The sequence below is a fragment of the Thermobia domestica genome, chromosome 9 (genome assembly GCF_964235325.1).
Source record: "Thermobia domestica chromosome 9, izTheDome1.hap1.1, whole genome shotgun sequence".
NCBI lineage: Eukaryota > Metazoa > Arthropoda > Insecta > Zygentoma > Lepismatidae > Thermobia > Thermobia domestica.
In genome coordinates this window covers 270,730,866-270,752,128 of record NC_137462.1, presented here as the reverse complement: position 1 = coordinate 270,752,128, position 21,263 = coordinate 270,730,866, and the positions used below count along the sequence as shown (strand labels likewise).

Genomic DNA, 21,263 nt, shown 5'->3' with positions numbered 1-21,263 from the left:
AATAATAATAATAATAATAATAATAATAATAATAATAATAATAATAATAATCTACTATTAGCTATTTTTGAATGAACTTCTGAGTCTATTTTCAAAGTAACTACACAGTTCAGTTGAAACTGACTAACTGACATGCAATCCAAATCACATTAGCCCCCACCGGGAATCAAACCATTCTTCCGCGCTGAAAAATAGTTTAACGTCCCACAATTATGGCTTTTAAGCTAAAAGAGACGGTGATTAATGGAAGTATATGATTGTGAAATTGTTTGTTTGTCCTCTCCTACTGGGAATCGAATCGAGGACCACATGCATTAAAGGTACACGCCCTAGCCACTGGACTATCGTAGCGGGTAGGACTCTTGTACGCTAAAGGTGCGTATGCTATGTAGCTACGACGAAATTCCGCAGAGAGAAGTGAATCCGGAGATTCCATGAGGACTTAACAGTAATAATATATATATATATATATATATATATATATATATATATATATATATATATATATATATATATATATATATATATATATATATATATATATATATATATAATAAAGCAGAAAACAATAAAAATACAAGTATTATTTTAGTGTAAAATACCTAGCTGTAAAAAAAATGTTCTCAAAACACCACACTTTGATTTCTTATAAATATTCCCTTTCATGTTTCTCCCTAATGCATTCAACATCTAGTTTATTTATGAAAAAAAAAAAAAAAAAAGTGAACACACGGCGAAGAGGGAAAAGTGAATTCGAGTATTATAGCTCCTCGAGTTTTCTCACGCAATTTTGCTTTTACTTCCGGGTCGGCAGGAGCTTAAATTGCTCCATCTGACTGCGATATGAATACAAGAGGGGGAGTCCCCTTCAAAGCTAACAGTTTCCAACACGCTAACAGAGGATCAAGACCAGGACTGAAATAAGCAGCCGTTTGTTATGCTTCCAATGGGCCATGGACCATAAACAATCATTTGAATACGAGTAGGACGGGAGGAGAGGGAGGGGGTGATCGGTGGTAAAGTAACTCTTACTTCAAGAACACGTTAAAGATATCTTAAATTGGGCTGTAATACGCTGGTTATTAATAACTACGGCACAAGCTATGGTTATTTTCTTCTAGTGCGTGATACAGGGAAACAACACAATGATTTAGGTACGAACGCATTAATTACAAGTACAATATACACGGTATTTACATACAACAGGTAACTGCATATGAGGAAAATGTTCTTCTTAGATAGATATACCCCTTTCTCATATGAATCCAGTTCCACGCTTCACTTAAGCGGGATATCTAACATACAGGAGTTAACTTTTAGAAAATAAAAACTATCCCAGCACGATAGCATGAGTAAGGGAGACTTGATAAGCAAACGAGTAATTAGCCACTTAAGCGGAAAGGTCCTTCTTCGATGTTGAGGATCAATGTAGACCTTTCTCGTATGCAATCAGTGCTACTCTTCAGTCAAGCGGGATTATCTAATATGCAGAGATTAAAATTCAGAAACTTCAAGCCTAGGTCTCGTACACTTTTTGGGGCGGGGGGAATTATTAGGTTTAAGATTAGTTTGCATTAACCGAATGCTTTTGAAAACGAATTGCCGAAAAACTATAGTTCCTCTTTAACAGGAGTAGACATACATATGCAATAGCCCCGTCTTTAAAATGCTTGGCCACAATCCCCTGAATTTATAATTCTCTTCCACCCTTGATTAAACGTAGTAGAGGATAGTAACGTCATTTCAGATTTTGCTGGGGAGCAAAACCCTTCAATAGAACTAGAAGTAATAGTAGGAGTAGTTATAGATAGACCACACTGACTTGACAATTAGTCTTATGTTCCAGGCGCTGCTATCGGCTGAAGGAATTCCACTCCGTTTCGCTACGGCTCTCTCGCTTAGCAACAGCTGAACCCTTATCGGCTCAACACGTGGGTGTATCGAGGGTGTGAGCTTTAGTTTGCATTTTTGCCACGGCTCAAGACATTTTGGCAGTACTATAGTAGTAGTAGCAGTTTCCTCAAAAACTGCATATAAGAATTTAATCTCTAGCATTCTATTTTATTCAGTTGGATGTTACCTATCTACTAATGTATGTCTCAAATTTGAGCAATACTATAGTTAAATAAAATCAAAGTTTAAGACTCAATTGCAACTTTGGGCTGTATCTTTTTAACCAGACTGTGTACTGTCATCTTGCTATACGTCATAACGAATACATTGGAAAGAATATGCTTCAGCATCATTTTCATATTAATAATAAAAGCTGTGGTTATCACACATCAAGTTTTAGTTTTTTTCGATTTTTTCGTAAACTACGCATGACAATTTATATTCAGCACATCACTTTTTTCAGCTCATTGAGATCTAACGATTGGTCTAAGTCTCATCTTTGAACTGTTTGTTTATTTGTTTGTTTTTAAACGCTAATGAAATATGGAAGACGCGACATTCAAGTAACTATAAATTTATGCTAATTATGAATTGTTTCAAAAAAAAGAAAAATGTAAGAGTATACAGGGTGTTTCAAAACAACATTGACAACGTTTGGGAGGTAATTCCTGACACTAACATAAAACGAAAAGTATAGACCAACGTGAGTGCACAAATGCTTCCTTTCGGAGTTATAGACTGCCGAAAACATGAAAAAAAAAAAAAACTTTAAAGGTCCATAATTCCAAAACTACGGGACCTACCGTAGTCGGATCAAGACTTCACTTGGGAACTAGTATGTGCACTATCCAACAATACATGTTTCAGAATCCTAAGGTAATCTCACAATTTTTTTTTTTTTTTTTAAGGACAGAGTTTGGCTACGGGGATATAATTTAAAGTACTCACCAAACTACCTCTACAAAAATTATTGCGGAAGTACCGCAGGATTCTGAACCATGGATATTTGGATAGCACATATACCAGTTCCTAAGTGAAGTCTTGACCCGACTACGGTAGGTCTCATAGTATTCGAGCTATGGACCTTTAAAGTTCATTTTTTCATGTTTTCGGCAGCCTATAACTCCGAAAGGAAGCATTTGTGCACCCAGATTGGTCTATACTTTTGGTCTTGGTGTCAGGAATCACCTCCCAAACGTTGTCGGTGTGTTTTTGAAACAGCCTGTATACGTTAGGATGTTTCTGAACAACATGGTAAACATAATAAATTATAAATTACGTTTACGGTAACATTTAAGAAATGGACATCGAAGTCACCGTGTATGTATGTTAATTATGAATTGTTAAAAGAGCAATTACTCGTAATATATTCTTAGCCGGTACATAACTTGTCAAATCAACAGCGTTTATGCATTATTTTAATGGAAAAGGTAGTTTTCTTGATTATTTTCTGTTAAACAATGCTTTAATAAATTCAGTTCCCTTCCATAACAACTTTTTTTTTTTTCGATAGAAAGCAAGGTAATAATTATCTGACTACATTTTATCCGCTTATCAGCAACGACCTTAACAAATGAAACGCACCTCGCTTATCGCTTCGTTTCGAAGGTAGAACATGTTCATAAAATGAAAGAGAAACCAAACTGTAATATGTATAACCGTGGCTGGTGAAAGTTGGAAGAAATCAATAGAAACGGAATTTCAAAATAACTTTGCTAACCACACAACTCAAATCCATCATGGCGAACCTATACATTGAGCTTTAATGTTTTTTTTTTTTTTTTTTTTTTTTTTTTTTTTTGCGCAAATAGCAAAAGAAAACTAATTCGTGTTTGTTCTAATAAAAATAATACAGTCTTTGTTCTAATATTCGAAATGTAAAATTGTAACAACTTGGCCTAAAAACCTAGTTTCTGGTCACAACATAATTTAATGTTCACGCGTATGAAGTCAAGCACAAAGGAAAAAAATGGAAGTCCTTCTGTTATAAAGTACCAATCCTTGAGAATCGAAATGCAAATACTTAACAATGTTAAATCAACAAGATCAGTAAGTAATTACACTCCTCAATCTGTGTCACAGTAGCGTTAAGAATTATTGAATCAAAAGCTTTTAGAAACAGCTTCATCATCATCATCAAGTTGCACCAGTTAAGAAAGAAGAAAAATCTAAAAACTGAAATATGAATGCACGGGTGTCCACAAGGAAATATAATATTGAAAAGTTCATCATCTTAGCGGAGTCGACAAAGTATGTAGACACAACATTTTAAACTAATTAGCAACTCAAAACTTGATTAACGATACAATGAAAACGCGTTTTGAACGTAATAACTAAGTCAGTGGTTTTCAACCGATGTGTCGCGACATACTACTGTGTCACGCAGTTCCCTAAGCTGTCGCGAAATTTAAAAATTTAAAAATCATGAAGGATTTAATAAAAATTAGTTAAAATCGAGACTAACTGTACCAGTCAACGCCTCCAGCTGTAGCAATAATGCTCAGTGCTATACAGGGTGTTTCAAAACAACACCGACACCGTTTGGGAGGTGATTCCTGACACCAAGATAAGACAAAAACTATAGACCAACCTGGGTGCACAAATGCTTCCTTTCGAAGTTATAGGCTGCCGAAAACATGAAAAAAAAAATGAAATTTAAAGATCCATAGCTCTACAACTATGGGACCTACCGTAGTCGGGTCAAGACTTCACTTAAGAAGTAATATGTACTCTATCCAATATCCAAGTTTCAGAATCCCGAGGAACTTCAATATTTTTTATTGAGGTAGTTTATAAGTACTTCAAGTTATATGCCTGTAGCCAAACTCCCTCTATAAAAATTGTTGTGTGAATACCTTAGAATTCTGAAACATGTATTTTTTGATAGTGCACGTAATAGTTCATAAGTAAAGTCCCATAGTTTTGAAGCTATGGATTTATGTTCATTTTTTCATGTTTTCGGCAACCTATAACTCCGAAAGGAAGCATTTGTGCACCCAGGTTGGTCTATACATTTTTGTCTTATCTTGGCGTCAGGAATCATCTGCCAAACGTTGCCGGTGTTGTTTTGAAACGCCCTGTATAGAGTCATAAAAACTACTAGGTTTCACTATTATAATATATATTACTGATTATTATATGACTCCTGCCTTTGACCAAAAATGTTAAAATATCGAATATCAAACTATATTATTCTTTTTCGAAATAGTTATTTTAATAGCACAGCTATAGTCACAACCAGCAAAGGGAGAGCAGTATTTATTTAAAAAAAAAAAAAAAACGGACAAAAATGATGGAAAGATGAGGCAAGATGGACACGGTATACTTGCACAAGCAACAAATGTGTCTCAATTTTTTTCACTTTGAGAAGTTGGGAACCATACTACCACCAAACACGAATGGAGTTCTTTTTCTTTCTCTCTCTCTCTCTCTCTCTTTCTTTATTGGCATGCGAGCTCTCCTGTGCGATTTTTCACACCAGTGCTTGTCATGCTTAGAACTCAAGAATTATGCGGTTTTACACAAGCTTAAAGCAAAGCCCACCTTATTCGTTTTTAATAACCGCATTTTCTTTGTTTTCTTTTTCATTGTAATTAGGTTATGTAATTTGTTGTAAACGGTCTTCCGTGTTTGTGACACTTCCTTAAACACCAGAATAAATAAAAAGTCGTAAAGGAACTTTGTACACAAGAAAGAATTACAATATATTTTAAAGTTCTTTAGCTACAAAACCCAAACAAAACAGTCACCAGTCGTTCGTTATTGCTGTTGGAAGTTGTTCCAACACTTAAACCAATCATGACCAAGGTTGTTTTATCAGTAATTACGCAACGGACGTGAGGAAAGAAAATGGAATAGTCAAGTCTCCTCGGAGAAGAACATAAAGCACTTCGTAATCTTTACTCTTATTGTGCACTTATCACAACATACACAAATAAATACAATGTTTCAATAGGATTGGGAATAGTTGCACTACAAATTTCAAACGTGATATTCAAAACGATTTATGCTGATGTCAAACGACTTAGATACTTATTTTCTAATGTAAAGGTAACTAATGGATTTTCACTTTCATATCAGTGCTTGTTTTTTAATTGAAGAGCACTTTTATCAGTATGTCCTGCGGATCACGCACGGGCGTCTCCGGCAGGGGGGACAGGGGAACGCGTGACCCCAATATTTTTAGTTATGAAATGGATCAATGTTGAAGGTATTTAGTCTTAGTAGTATACAGGTACGGCTATACTCGTAACCTTCAGTCGTCCCCACCAATTTTTACACGCCAGAGACGCCCATGGGAACACCCTCTGTAAATGAAGGGTGACTATTACAGAGACGCTAACACAAATTTTGATTACTCAGAGATAGGGTTGCCAACTCTGAAAAATAAAAAAACGACACCCTTTCAAAATTCTCTATGATATAGGTTTAAGTGTGAAATATCTCTGTTCGGACCCATCCATGGAGAGGAAATGTACTATCGTGAACAAATGTGCATTAGCACCTGTATTCTGCACAATCCTTAGTACATTCACTAATAAGCTTAATAGATACATTGTGCTATAAATGAGAAACTGAAATCGGCATTGATCATTTTATTGCATTCACCGATAATTGCTACCTCTTTCAAATTATCGAAACAGATGAACAAAATATATTAATCTTTGATAAATGTTGAAAGGTGACAGTTTTGGATTTACAAAATGAAAGTTACTTTTTAAATCTATGCTGCGAACTAGATGATATTGCTTCGATCTAAATACAAATGTGAAAAAAAAAACGGTCATAAAAGGCTGGTAAAAAAGTTTGTACCGGTTACCGGATTTAATCAAAATAACAGTAATATTTCGGGCCAGGCCGGTGAAAAACTGGTCAGTTGGCAACCCTACTCAGAGCTCATGTGATAATTATGTACAGCAGGGGTAACGGTAGCTCAGTGGTAGAGCGGTAACCTCTCTGGCTCAGTGGTGTCGGGTCCCTGGTTCGATCCCCGACTGAGTAAGTTTGTAGTGGACAACCTCGTGCCCGTAGGTTTTCTCGGGGTACTGTTGTTTTCTTCCAGATAATCATTACATCAATTCTTCCAACATCATTCGCAAGGGCGCCGACCATGGGGGCCCGGGGGCTCGGGCCTCCCCAAAGCTCATGTGGGCCCCTATTGTATTTATTAATATACAATGTTTGGCCTAATTTAAATGCAATTTGTCTTAAAATCCTTATATGTATATACACCTTCTGAATCTGAATGCCCCCCCCCCCCAAATTTACAGAGAAATCGGCGCCCTTGATCATCCCTCTCCCTTAGCCTAAAGGGCATAATTGTGAAACTTTCAACTTAAAGTTTTCATTTCAATCGTGTGCAATATGCAGTAAATACATTAGGTATAAATAGAGGATAGTACAGAAATACGGAAATTTGGTGTTTGAATTACTGAGGGAATGAGGGGAAAAATATGCCTTACCACTTAACAAGGGATACGAACCACATAATATTCTTGCTGGTAACTGAACCCGGATCGTCCACGCCAAAACGCGTACATTATCCACATAATCACGAGGAAACTCTCTACCGGTTCAGTGGCCCCACTAAGCTACGTTAAGGTCAGTAGGCTAGAACCTCATGTCGGAATGAAATTAGATAATATTTTTCCCGAGTTACTTGAAAAAATGAAATGAAATCTTTGAGTTTTACGTCCCACGGTTATGCCGGTTAGGCTAAAGGAGACGGTGATTATGAGAGATGAGTGAATTGGTGGAATGAAGAAAGTGGGAGGAAACGGGAGAACCCCGAGAAAACCCACGAGCACGGTGTTTGTCCACCACAAAGTTCACTTGGCGGGAGCTGGGATCGAACCCGGGACCCCAAGCACAAGAGGTGAACGCTCTACCACTGAGCCACCGCGCCCCCTCCCCGAGTTACTTGAAACAACATACACAGCTTTAGATTGCGTATGAACGTTCTTTATCTTTTATACATTACGTAATTCTTTTTTTTATTTTTTCGATAATCATAGGATGACATCAAAAAATAATGATTGAGTTTCGAGCTTCCAAAATGAAATCATAACAGGAAGTTTCATTAGAATTCCAATCAAGAGTTTAGGGCACTCCTTTTGAAAATTACTTCCGAGCCATGACGCTATGGAAGAACAGGGAACGTGATGAAACAAACACGTAAGCGCTGGAACAAGTCGCAATTTCCAATGGGATTCTTGAGTTTCGTAACGGTATCTCCACACTCGAGTATGTAACAAAAACATTATATTTATTTATTGAAATATTGTACCATCAACTTAAACAACCAATTAAAACCTAATTAAATCGCCCTACTGGGACCATTTTCATTTTCTAATTGAATCATTAAGAAAGCATATGAGGCCGGATTCGTGTGCAACAGGTGTGGCAATATGGCCTTGGGAGCTAGCAACTCAATATGTGGGCAAGGTCAGGCCACACGTATCCTCTACCAAAGCCTTTTGGAAAAGCAGGTCGGAGGTGACCTTGCGTTGAGCAAATATTAGTTAAGATTGTTCCTCTTACCTTAGGCTGCTAAAGATAAACAAGGTATCACTGAATGACAAACGCTTGTTTTTTTGGATCTTCCTTCTAACGGCTGGTTCTACCTACACAAGTAGAGGTTCTTACAGCAGCTTCTTTAATAGAGGCCGGCTATAACACTTCTGCATCTGATGGAGCCGTACGAGAAGGAAAGGAGGATGCTAACCATGACAAACTTTCCTCACATAAGAAAGGAGAAGAGGTTCAAGAGACAATTCAAAAGTGAACTAAAATGAAATCTTTCCATTCAATGTCCCACAATTATGTCATTTCGGCTATAGTGCTGCCAAAATGTCTTGAGCCGTGGCAAAAATGCGAACTAAAGCTCTCACCCTCAACACACCCACGCGTTGAGCCAATAAGGAGGGTTCGGTCGTTGCTAAGCGAGAGAGCCTTAGCGAAAGGGAGTGGAATTCCTTCAGCCGATAGCAGCGCTCGGAAGGGAAGACTAGGTGCCAAGTCAATGTGGTATATCTAAAAAAAAAAAAAGACAGTAGCGTAGCCAGGATGTGTGTTTGAAGGGGGGGGGGTAAGTGCTGTTATAGGTACATATAGAAAAATTACAAAGTAAAAAGTATATATACATAAAAATATATAAAAAATTACAAACATCAAAGTACATTGTCGGACCTCTTTGGGGGCGGCCCCTCTGGACCCCCTTCCCTACGCCACTGAAAAGAGACGATGGTTAAGGCAAGTTATTGGTGTAATGAGAATGTAGGAGGAAACATGAGTACCCTAAGAAAACCTTGTGCATCACATATTTGGCCGATGGCCGAACCAGGGTCACCACGCACCATAGGTAAGCACTCTACCACTAAGCCATTGGGAAAAAGTTGTAGTAAACAGCGAGACGAGGTTTGTTTCATATTTGATTCAGTGTCACAAGAATAAGTTATATCTTCTGTTAAGACCGGAAGTGGTAGAAACAGGTTCATTCCTATTGAGCAAAAACTATGAGAATAGCGATAAACTGGTTTTGGTATAAGTTTAACGTCCCAAGAAAAAGTCCCACCTCCGATTTTATCCCTCTATTGGCACCAAGAATGATATATCTACTACTTCCGGTTGGACCAACTACTACTTCCGGTTTCCGCTTTCCGGCTCCGAGTGACTCTCCGTAATTTGAGAGTCTACTGTAGTTACACAATGCGAAACTAAACTCACTTGTTTTTAATGAAGGGAGTATTCAAAACAAAAGTAATAAAAAAAACATTCTGCTTTCTATAATCTACCATATTATTATCTTCCCGAATCGACCACCATTTTGTACAAACGACAGGTCCAACCTTCTTTTGCACAAAATGGTGATATCAATATAGTTGATTCGGAAAGATAATAATATATATCAGAAATAAAAGACAACTTAACGACAAGATTCCGCGCGACCGCACATGGAAAGAAACAGAAAAGAAAAGAAAAAAAATCGAGTACAGCGTGCCACTAAAAGCTCTTGTTTTCTAACGGTTACATATCCGGGAACATGTTTTGCCACTAACACAAAAATAAGGGCGTACCGTTAGATTATGAGCCTCACTCTCACATGACCAGCATACAGTACGTATACAAGTTTCGCTCATTGAGACTTGTCAGTCGACAGCGACATTAAAGAAAGAACTTCGCTTGGAAAACTTCAATGGTTCTCATCATTATCATCATCGTTAACAGTTATATATACACAACTACCTGAAGTGGCAGTTCTTTGCGCGGTATATCAGATAGTGCTGGTTCAGTACAAGTACAAAAACTTTGCATAGTTAACTTTCACACATACTTCAGCTCTATCTCAAGTTGTGCCCATACGATTCCTGAAGTACTGTCCATGAAACATTTATCAAACAGAACATTCATTTTGAAAAGGCATTGCAAACTCGAGCTGACAGCACAGCTTGAACTAGTTTTAGCATATTCGAAGTCCTATTATTTCACTTCTCTTCGACAAAAATTTAATCTGTCTTAAAGAGAGTGGGATAAAAAAAAAATAAATTGAACGTCAGGTTTTAACGGGTAATCGAACATCAGACAATTCCCTCAAAATCTTTGTCCGGTTCAGACCCGGACAGGTACCAATCCTTCATGATGTACTTCCATTGCAGGCACTGACCCTGCACCCAGATTACCATGAAGACAATGGCGGAATCTTGAAAACACAAATGAAATCTTTAAGGTTTACGTCCCACGGTTATGACGGTTAGGCTAAAGGAGACTGTGATGATGAGAGATGAGTGAAATGGTGGAATGAAGAAAGTGGGAGGAAACGGGAGAACCCCGAGAAAACCCACGAGCACGGTGTTTATTTACTACAAAGTCCACACGGCGCGAGCTGGGATCGAACCAGGGACCTCACGCACCGGAAGTGAACGCTCTACCACTGAGCCACCGCAAACCACAATAATCAAACACACCACCCTTAAGAGTTTCATACGTATAACTGAATTAGTATATATTCTTTTAATATACACACATTTGTTTCACAGGGGGACGCGGTGGCTCAGTGGTAGAGCGTTCACCTCCGGTGCTTTGGGTCCCAGGTTCGGCTCGCGCCGTGTGGACTTTGTGGTGGACACATCTTGCTCGTGGGTTTTCTCGGGGTTCTCCCGTTTCCTCCCACTTTCTTCATTCCACCATTTCACTCATTTCTCATCATCACCGTCTCCTTTAGCCTAACCGGCATAACCATACGACGTTAAATTTAAAAGATTTTTTTTTTTTTACATTTCTTTCACAATACATATAATCATCAGTATCTGAACCTTTCTCACATAACAAAACTATTTTACTTGTATTACTTTAATGGGTTCTTTCATAATGTAAGTAGCAAGAGAAAACCTGCTGTATGTTATTAAGAGTATGGAAGATTTATAACGTAAGTAATTAGTAAGAAGTACCGTTTCTACGGTACAAACACATTTAAAAACCACTTTAGCACGTCTCATTTAATATTAAGGAAAACGCCTGTTCCTGTCTTCCTCGGTATATTAAGAGCATCACAGAAAGATATATTCATTCTTATGAAAGCTCCATCGTGACTATATGTTTAATTGAGAGTTCGATTCCCGGCGGTAGCTCATGTGGTCGGATCCTACGTTAAGCTCTAAGTTCACGTCTCATATAGCCTCGATGCTGAAATGGACGCTAAACTCAAATCCAACCAACTATTGAAATGAACGAAATATTTCAGTTTTACGTCTCATTATTATGCTTGTTAGGCTAAGGGGGAGAATGACTTAGGCAAGTGAATGATGGAAGAATTTGGTGGAATGATAATGTGGGAAGAAACGGAAGTATCCCGAGAAAACCCACGGGCACGAAGTTGTCCACCATAAACTTATTTGATCGGGGATCAAAATCAGGGATCTCATGCACCAGAGGTATGTGCTCAATCACTGAGCCACCGTGCCTCTTTGGAAGTTAATTTTACACTTTAACTTTCACGAAAAACTATTCGACTTTTGTCGTTTTATGATTTTTTTAGGGGGCTGAGTTCCCGATTATTCCCATTGCTTGCGGTTGGAATTCGTTGCGAATGAGGGAATGAACTTATCCATTACAAAATACTATTATTCACATTAAAAAAAAAAAATCCGAATTTTATGTAACATAGGTTTGTGTTGTTTTACATTTAAGACAAGGCAATTAAATTAGTCAGGAAAATTTATCTCATCCTGAGAGGAAAAAAAAAAAGAAAAAAAACGAAAAGCGTAACTACATATTTATTAGAAGTTACTGATTTTAACGTAATACATTTAATTGCATTTTGAAAGCTTTAAATGGCCTAGTTGTCAAAGTTTTCATATTATTTTACTTAAAACTTTCGGATTTCTTAGGGTGAAAAAGTTTAAAAATACTGCAAGAGCACTACCACAACGAACTCAAAAAGAATTATTAATTTTTCTTATTAACTTTGACAGGCTTATACTAATTGTTCTATGTACTTTATTATTATACTCATTAAACAATTCTTGTAATATATCTATCCATTTACATAATTTCCTTGAGTACTAAATTTTTTCACATGTTTGTTTAAGAGTTGTGTTAAAACGTTCTACAATATGTTGTTTTACGAAGACAACAAACTTTACAAACGGCTTTAGTAGATATGCAAAATATTGCAAAATAAAATAATAATTACAAATATATATATTATGTTATATTTATATTTTTTACGATATGCATCTTGTGTTCCGTTAAAAACAAAAAAAGGTCCTGAACTTGTAAAGGCAATAACTTTTTTTTTAAATGCCCGTGTTTAACATACAAACAGATTTAGGTCGTGAATTTTATAAACATGTAAAACGGCTGTTTAAAGAATATGAAATTATTCACTATAGTGCTCAAAATCGAGGGTTCAAAGTTGAAAAATTCGCAAAATATCATCTTTCCATGACTCACAGTTCCCGAGATACGGCTCCTTAAATCTCCCGAAATCAGAACTTTTTTCGCTAATATCTCGGGAACGGTAAGAGTGACGCGAAAAATTCCATTACTTTTTCAAATAGTTTTTGATTCTCTATCGAATGGAGGGCTCAAAATTGAAAAAGAAATCGTAAATAACAGACACACACACACACACACACACAGAGAGAGAGAGAGAGAGAGAGAGAGAGAATTCATTAACTAACTTTTTAAGTTCGTTGAAGAGAGAGAGAGATACAGACAGATAGAGAAACCTCTATTAAAAAAAAAAAAAAAAGTAAAAAATCAGAAATGTGGTAAGAAGTGGTATGCAGCAGTTTAAGCACGTTTTCTTAAGCCTGCAATAAGCATATATTCATCATTTCATACTTTTTATCACAAAACACGGAAGTAATATACAGCATATATTCAAATTTTTAAACGTGCTTAAACGTATGCAGTTATCACTTTATACACCAACCCAGAGAAAGAAAGTGCCTGTATTAAAAGGTAGCTTGAATTTAAAAATAAATAAATAAATAAATAAAAAGTAAAATATAAAGATGTGTTACTCATAATGTGTATTAAGACGACACGTTAAATAAATAAATTCCTTAAAATGAAGTGAGAACAAAAGATTCGAAAAATTTAAACAAGACTTTCAACTTTTACTTTTTTTTCTTTCTTTCTTTCTCTTCTTATGCAGATTTGTTATCAGAACTTAAGCACATATTCACACCAGATTCGTGCAAACTCATTGGGGAAATCTAGAAACACAAAACACTTTTAACACTACACAGAGGCTTATGTAAGACAAGAAGCGTAAAAATGACATCCAATGTGTAGAGAGGTGGGAGGGGAGGAAACATATAAAAAGAAAATTCTTGGTGCGTATCCCACGGAGTATCACCATTTCCACACAGATAGGTACGTACGTATACAAGGAAGTTGAGAAGAAGACAGATCTCCTTTCTGAGAAAGAGAGAAAAAGAAAAACATGTTTGTTTTTGATTGATTTACACACACACCCAAGAAATAGAAAAATACTTTCTGAAGCGAGAGCTAGTTATCATTTGACATGATACGCATTTTATGTCCGTTTGTTCCACAATAATTTTCCTAAAACTGATATAGTTTTAATGAGGTTTGGGGAGTGAGTTTATTTGATGCTTGTCAAATAGATTCGAAATCGCTTAACTTCGTCTTCATTTTTTTAAAATGTCCCGATGGATTTAGTAAGCATTTTCGGTTTCTTTAAAATCCGATAATTTGGGGTTGGAACTGGTCAAAGGTATAAAGGTAAATTCTCTCTACTTAAAAAGCATTCTTCCTTCACACAAATTTGCTATGCAGTTACCAACAGTATTAACAAAAATATGTTAGTAGTATATAACTCTATGGTTATTAGTGACATGAATTTTCCTGCTGGTCTAGTGCCTAGAGCACTGGTTCTCAACCGGTGTGTCGCGAGACACCAATCACTCAACCCAAAACAGTACGATTGGCCAATTCCACTGATCGCCTACTTACTCTCTGGATATCAATTCACATATTATCACCAGAGCTGTACTGTTGTGGTTTGCCTGTCATGTTAGGTATTAAGGTTGGTTTAAAGGGACAAGTTTCGCCGATAGATGTCACTACGATCTTCGTATCTCCCTCATGTACTTTTGCCTTTCAAGAAAATTCATGATTTCTCTTACAAATTTCAAGCCACAGACTTCAAACTTTTAGAGAAGGAACTTCATAACCTATCGAAGGCAACAATCTGTGCCGATTTTTTATTTAGAATTTTCATCATTTGTATGATAATACTATTTTGTTTATTACAAACTAAATACAACTATTACTTAAAAAGTAGTTCACAGGATTCCAAGCCAACATGATACGCAGTCAAATGCAGTTGAGTTTGTTCCTCTAGCCGCTGCCTTGACTTAGATTTTTGGGGAGTTGTTATTCTGGCCACTGTAAAAATATATGGATGGCAACACTGAAGATTCTTCAGGTTCATATTTTCTGTTGTAGAACATTATCTATGATTGTGGTAAGTTACATTTCATTATCTCCTTTCACTTACGAAAAACAAGCAAAAGAAAAATGGTAAATTTTGTTGATGTCAGTCTCTTAATGATTAAGCGGGATTAAGACATCTACATTTCTACTTTGCAAATAAATGAGAAATATTAAACAGAAAAATAGATGTAAGTAAACGTTACACTACCTTGTGAAGGTGTTCTAAAGCCAGAATAATTTCTCCAATATATATCCTAACTTCATCTTCAGTGAAATGTTCTCTTTGGTACAAATGCGTGAATAATTCTCCACCGCTTACGTAATCTGAAAATAAAACAAAAAAAATACAATATTGTTATTATCGCACCGATTTCTACAAATGTTACATGTTGAGGAATTATTTTATTCATGTTTTCGTTACAAATATATACCTGTCCACAAGGATAGATGGATTATACAAGCATCTTTTGTGAAAGAAAGAAAAAAAAACAACAACGTAAAAGTGCATTCGCATTTCTGCAGGTTATGCACGCGAACAAGTAATTGCACAAGATGATATAAAAGGCGTCATTTTTACACTTCTCTGATGTCTCTCCACGACGCCCATGCATCAATCAATTATTATCTAACGGTCATTACATGAATTCTCAAAGAAAGTAACAACAAGCACTTAAAAACGAAGAAAAAGAAGTAATCCATATTATCAACACATTTAAGCATTTCAGAATTGCATAAAATAATGTTTCAGTTGCTCAAAAAAAAAAAAAAAAAAAAAAAAAGTCTGATCGATGTTCGTTGTTAGAGGGAAGTTTCCCTAACCTAAGGAAATTTCATGGGTAAATTTATAAAACGGAATTTTTCAATAAGACTTGAAAATCCAGAGAAATTCTTGCGTTGACTGACTAATATAAATAATTAAACTTTTCTTTGTTCTTAGTTTGTGAGTGTGTGTGTGTTCAAAATAGAATAATTTGGACCCATTATTGGTTGGATGTATTTGTTTTTGTATTTTATCTTGGTAAAAAAAAAGAAAAGAAAGAAAGAAAGAAGAAGCAAAAACCAACGAATAGGACAAATGTGGTTGGCATTTCCTTTAATGTAGCTAAATTAATATTATCACATAATTTCTATCATAAGAATTGGGCACTCAACAAATTAGGGAAAATTTTCTCAGAAAAGGAAAAAAAAAAATAGTGCCAGTCGAGGGAAATTTTCTTACGGAAACCTACAAACACTGTCTGATCCAGGGGTGGATCCAGGACGGACTTCTGGGGGGGGGTTGTAATACTGCTACTTAGAGCTACTTTTAAGAGCGTCAAAAAATAAACTATATATTTTATTTATATATAAAATAAAAAGTTTCCTCTTCTGGGGGGGCAATCGCCCCGATCGCCCCCCTGGATGAGTCATTTGTTGACCACAAGAAACAAGCATCTAAAAAGCATTCACCAATTACACCTACCCAGAAGCAACTCTAGGGTAATCATATTTTCCTTTTTCATTAACCTCGTTACAAATGAAATAAGTGACATTATCAGCTCTTGTCTGCATGTCTGAAGCATATATTCCGTACGATTAGTACGTAGATCACAATATGTGAAAGGCGATACTTGTTCTTCATTTGTTATTGTTATCAAATTACGACATTACTATTCCCTGTTCAAAGTTCAATCATTTTTATGTTTGTACTTTTTGTTTTTGTTTGTTTAATCCAGAGTGTTTGAGATCTCTCTAATAGCAGCTTCTCAACAATACAAAATTTAAATAATCACAAGATAAGAATGCTGTCCATATCTTGTTAAAAAAAAAAAAAAAAAAAAGTTTCTGGCTGGATGTACATAAAGTATTGCGGTAAGAATAATAACTGATAGCACACGAACAATTAAAACTTATCTACGTTCTTTCAATGCAGGGGCGTCATTTAGGGGGGACAGGGAGGGGCATTTGCCCCACCTGAGTTTGAGATGTATATAGATTTTATCAATAGAATAGTAGTAAATCAGTGAAAAACGCGAAATTTTACTTATATCAACGGGTCTTCCCCCCCCCCAAGCAAAATCTGAAATGACGCTCCTGTTTCAATGATTCTAAGTTGTGGCTTTTCTATCTCACAGAGCGTTAAATTACTGAATATATAGCTTAATTATAATTAAATTAAAGTGGTATGCTGAAACAATTCAAATTTCTCTGGAATAGACCATCTGTAAACTAGATTTTTGCTTTTAGTTTTTCCTTTACAGTAAATGTAAGTTCTAATTTCCTCTTCAGCTGGTAACACTGCTCTTAGATTCATATCCAATACAGTAGAGTACCGAAAACTCGGCCTAATTGTGGACCGAAGGGTGACTGAGTTTGTGAAAATGCCGAGTTATCGGGAATGGGGTTTAAAAAGATTAAGTGTTTCCTCACAAAAGACAATACTGTACTTGTAGGTTTATGTATTGGCTGCTTGAGAGTACAACAGAGAATAAACTGCCCAAATACCCTTAAACACAGGAAAAGTACGTACTTTATGAAGGCATAGGGCGTTTACTATACATGAAAACTGAAAATTAATGAATACATACTGTACTGTAATTTACCTGATAAGACAAACCTCAGAAAAATACATGAACGGGTCTGCGCGCGGGTTTTTTTCGCCCAGCCAGAGCCTGGCTGTTATCCGGACAGCTGGGTTATCAAAGCCGAGTTTTAAAGACTCTACTATTTAAACAAATGCACGTTATCTAAAATTTCAATGGCTACTGGAGCCGTATAGGAAATCGAGGTGCGCAGGTGGAAAGTTACAATTATCTGAAAGAAACAAGGTTCATGATCACACACGATAATCATGAGATAATCATAATCTTTTAAATATATTAATTTTATTAAAGAATATATTGCTACTGTCTTGTCTTCGTTATTTTTCATTGGGTCTCATTCTTTTAATTGAATGTAGTGTGTATATAGAGGGAGTGTAGAAGAAATGGCGTAAAACAGAAAAAAGCCTATGTTTAGCAGAAGGGGTCCAGCTCTTTTCTCTAAAAAATGTTACAATTTTGGTAATTTCTGTTCACATTCGGTTAATATACGGTAGGGTTGGTTAGTTTAAGTTAGGTTAGGCTAGTTTAGGTTACGTTAGGTTAGTTTAGTTTATGTTATATTAGTGTAGGAGTCCCGCATAATTTTCCAAAAAAATGACAGAATTTCGCTTATTTCTACTAATATTACGTTAGTTTAGGTTAATTCAGGTTAGCTTACGTTAGTCTATGTTAGGTTAAGTTAGATTTGGTTACGTTATGTTACGTCTAAGTACTTGCATCACTCACTTCTGTAAATTTTGTGTTTTTTACGTGCTTCTGGACCCCTTGTACTAAACATACCCCAAAGACACATTTAGACCAGCATCTAAGAACGATGCAAATGCTATGCATGGCATTTTTCATACTGATACGTTTTTGTTGTGCAAAATATTCAATACCTAGTCCAACGGCTAGTGTGTATGCCTTTTGTACACAAGGTCCTAGATTAGATTCCCGGTCGGAGAGCATCTAATGCATTACAATCGTTATGATCCCACTATAAAATGTAGATCTGGACCCATAACTTCGCTACTAAGAAAGGGCATAAAAGAAAATGGGCATACTATTGTCACTCCCAATGTGTCCCGAAGATACAAAACTGGACGCTACTGGTTTGTTCAAGTAATAACTTTCTTTAAAATATTATTATACCGTTTCTTCTGGAGCTGATATGTGTTACTGTATGTAGTCTTAACACTTATTATTATTTTATACATTACGGGGCACGTAACTTAAGAAACAAAAACCGGTTTTGACTTTTATTTACATAGGTATAATGATTTGCTTTGTCCTTTCTTGAGTACAATTGTCTCTTCATTGTTGCAATGAGAAATCTGAAGTTCATTATCCCCTTTCAGCACCGAGAATATATGAGACGTGAAACTAGAGTTTAAGATGGAATCCGAACCATAATGTACGTTCAAAATGTTTTAATGTTATCCTACCGGGAATCAAATCCGAGACCATGTGCACGAAAGGCGCACTCGGCAGTCACTAGACCAGCGGGGACAGCTATAGGAAATCTGCATTGTCCTGTATTTATGGCAGAAAATTACGTTGGAAGTTGGAATAGAATTACACTGATGAATCACTAACTACTTCATCCAAATTTTGCATTCAAGTATTACCTTATAAAGCGATTATGTGATTGTAGTACAACTCAAGCTAATTATCACTCCAAGAATCAACGTAACAGTTGTGTAACTAATTTTATGTCAAACACGTGGAAAAGTCTTAATTACGTTACGTCTCACTTAATTAGGTTTCTGGATTGGAGCACGTATTGATTGGATTCTTAAGTCAAACAGTTCAAAAGGTTGAAGTGTACATATGTTAGGTAGTGTGTAGCTAGGAACAGGACACCAGGGACACGTTTAAGGGTCACGAAAGTCACACTGACCTAACGCTTGGAGCTGTTCTCATCAAATAAGTACCCCAATCATTTTATTTGGAATTAGTAGGTTATTATGTACTAGCTTAAAACAGAGCTGTTACAATACAATTAATTACATAATCTGATAGTCATGAACAAATAATGAATTTTATTATTATTATTATTATTATTATTATTATTATTATTATTATTATTTATTAGTGCTTGTAAATTTTATTAGCTCTGGTCAAAAGTCTCTTTAATATCTTCAAATTAGTTCTTAACGATATTTTGATACTTCACATCTAAATTATTGTTGCGTGTGGAATTAGTCTGGAGCAATGGTTCTCAACCTTTTTTTGACTGACGATAAACGTAACTGAACTAGGGATGGCCACAAAGTTCCGGTTCCGGCAGAACCAGTTCCGCGATGAACCGGTTCTTGAAGATCCGGTTTTCAGAACCGGTTCTTGAAGATCCGGTTTTCAGAACCGGTTCTTGAAGATCCGGTTTTCAGAACCGGTCCTTGGAGATCCGGTTTTCAGAACCGGTTCCAGAACTGGATCCGACAATCCTGTTCTAGAACCGGATCTTAGGAACCTGTTTAAGATTTGGATCTGAAAACCCGGTTCTAGAACCGGATCTTAGGAACCGGTTCCAGATCTGGATCCGAAAGCCCCCAAAGACCCGTAAAGCAGGCAAAAAGTTCACCTTCAAAAAAATGCAAAGAGGGATATGCGCTTGTGCCCTCCCCGCTCAGACCCGCTTGTGCCCCCAGAAAAAAAATTTGGTCTACCAATGGGTGTTTAGCCAAATGAGTTGGCCAGTTTGCCTGTTTAGCCAATGAGTTTTGCCAGTTACCCAGTTTATTTAGCCAAATGAGACAAGCGGCCGCCGCCTGGGCGCCTGCCTGTCGCTTCCGCCATTTCATCTAGCACACTGTTCACAGTCTGCCAGCAGCTCAGGTTTAGCGTAGGGATGGTCACAAAGTTTCGGTTCCAGCGGAACCGGTACTTCGAGATCCGGTTTTCAGAACCGGTTCCGGAACCGCTTCCAGACCTGGGTCCGAAAGCCCGGTTCCAGAACAGGATCTTAGGAACCGGTTCCAGACCTGGATCCGAAGAGCCGGTTCCGAAACCGGATCTTTTAGAACAGGATCCGTTCAGACCCGAAAGCCGGTTCCACCAGGAACCGGTTCTGGCCATCCCTAAACAACGTCCAGGACATCGCGACACATTTGTTCGATATTCTTAAGAAAACCGATTAGTTTTTATAAAGACTCTACATGGCACTCGGCATTATTGCTACCGCCGGAGGTGTTGACTGGTACACTCTGTCTCTGTTTTAACTCATTATTATTAAATTGTTCTTAGATTCTACCATTATTCATTTTAATGGGTGAATCAAGCATCATGTACTTCCTTAACATTTGTTTCCGGTGGGTTACATTCAAAAAAAAGAAAGAAAGGAAAAAAACACGTACTGCATGGAAATATATGTGAATTATACATTGGTATGTGCCTTCAAATGTGAGGATCTCGAAGTCTTATCACAAAGACACCTCGCAGTTTAAATAGATGATCTCCGCCACTGAAGCGTACTTCCATGGCCAAAGAGAAACGAAAGTTCTTTTAGTGTGCGCACGATGCCGGGTGTCTTTGTGATAAGACTCTTGGTGAATGGGCGCTAGCTGATCTCCGATGCAAATTCAAGTAGTGGTCCAGAATCCACTTTTAAAAAGTAGGTACTGTCTCTAAGTTTCGGTGGAGACAAGCCCGTATCCAGGGAGGTCTAGGGGGCCTCCCCCCTAAATTTTTACTGGCCCCATAAAATTTTCACGGTAGGCTTGCAAATTAACTATAATATGGTAATGAACTATCATATGGTTGGATTTCCCCCCCAAACTTCAGCCGCCGCCCCTACATTTTTGGGCTGGCTATGGGTCTGGGTGGAGACTCAATCCACTGGAA

At 36.9% G+C, this 21,263-nt stretch overlaps 1 protein-coding gene across 1 annotated transcript in view; it reads right to left on the bottom strand.

Annotated features, from left to right (window-relative positions):
* Positions 1-21,263, bottom strand: part of LOC145660697 (ribosomal protein S6 kinase alpha-5-like) — a 172,073-nt gene that overhangs the window by 53,073 nt on the left and 97,737 nt on the right. Inside the window, exon 4 of the mRNA XM_081726049.1 lies at positions 15,068-15,183. Coding sequence (XP_081582175.1) covers positions 15,068-15,183 — 116 coding nt within the window. The remainder of the gene's footprint in view (positions 1-15,067; positions 15,184-21,263) is intronic.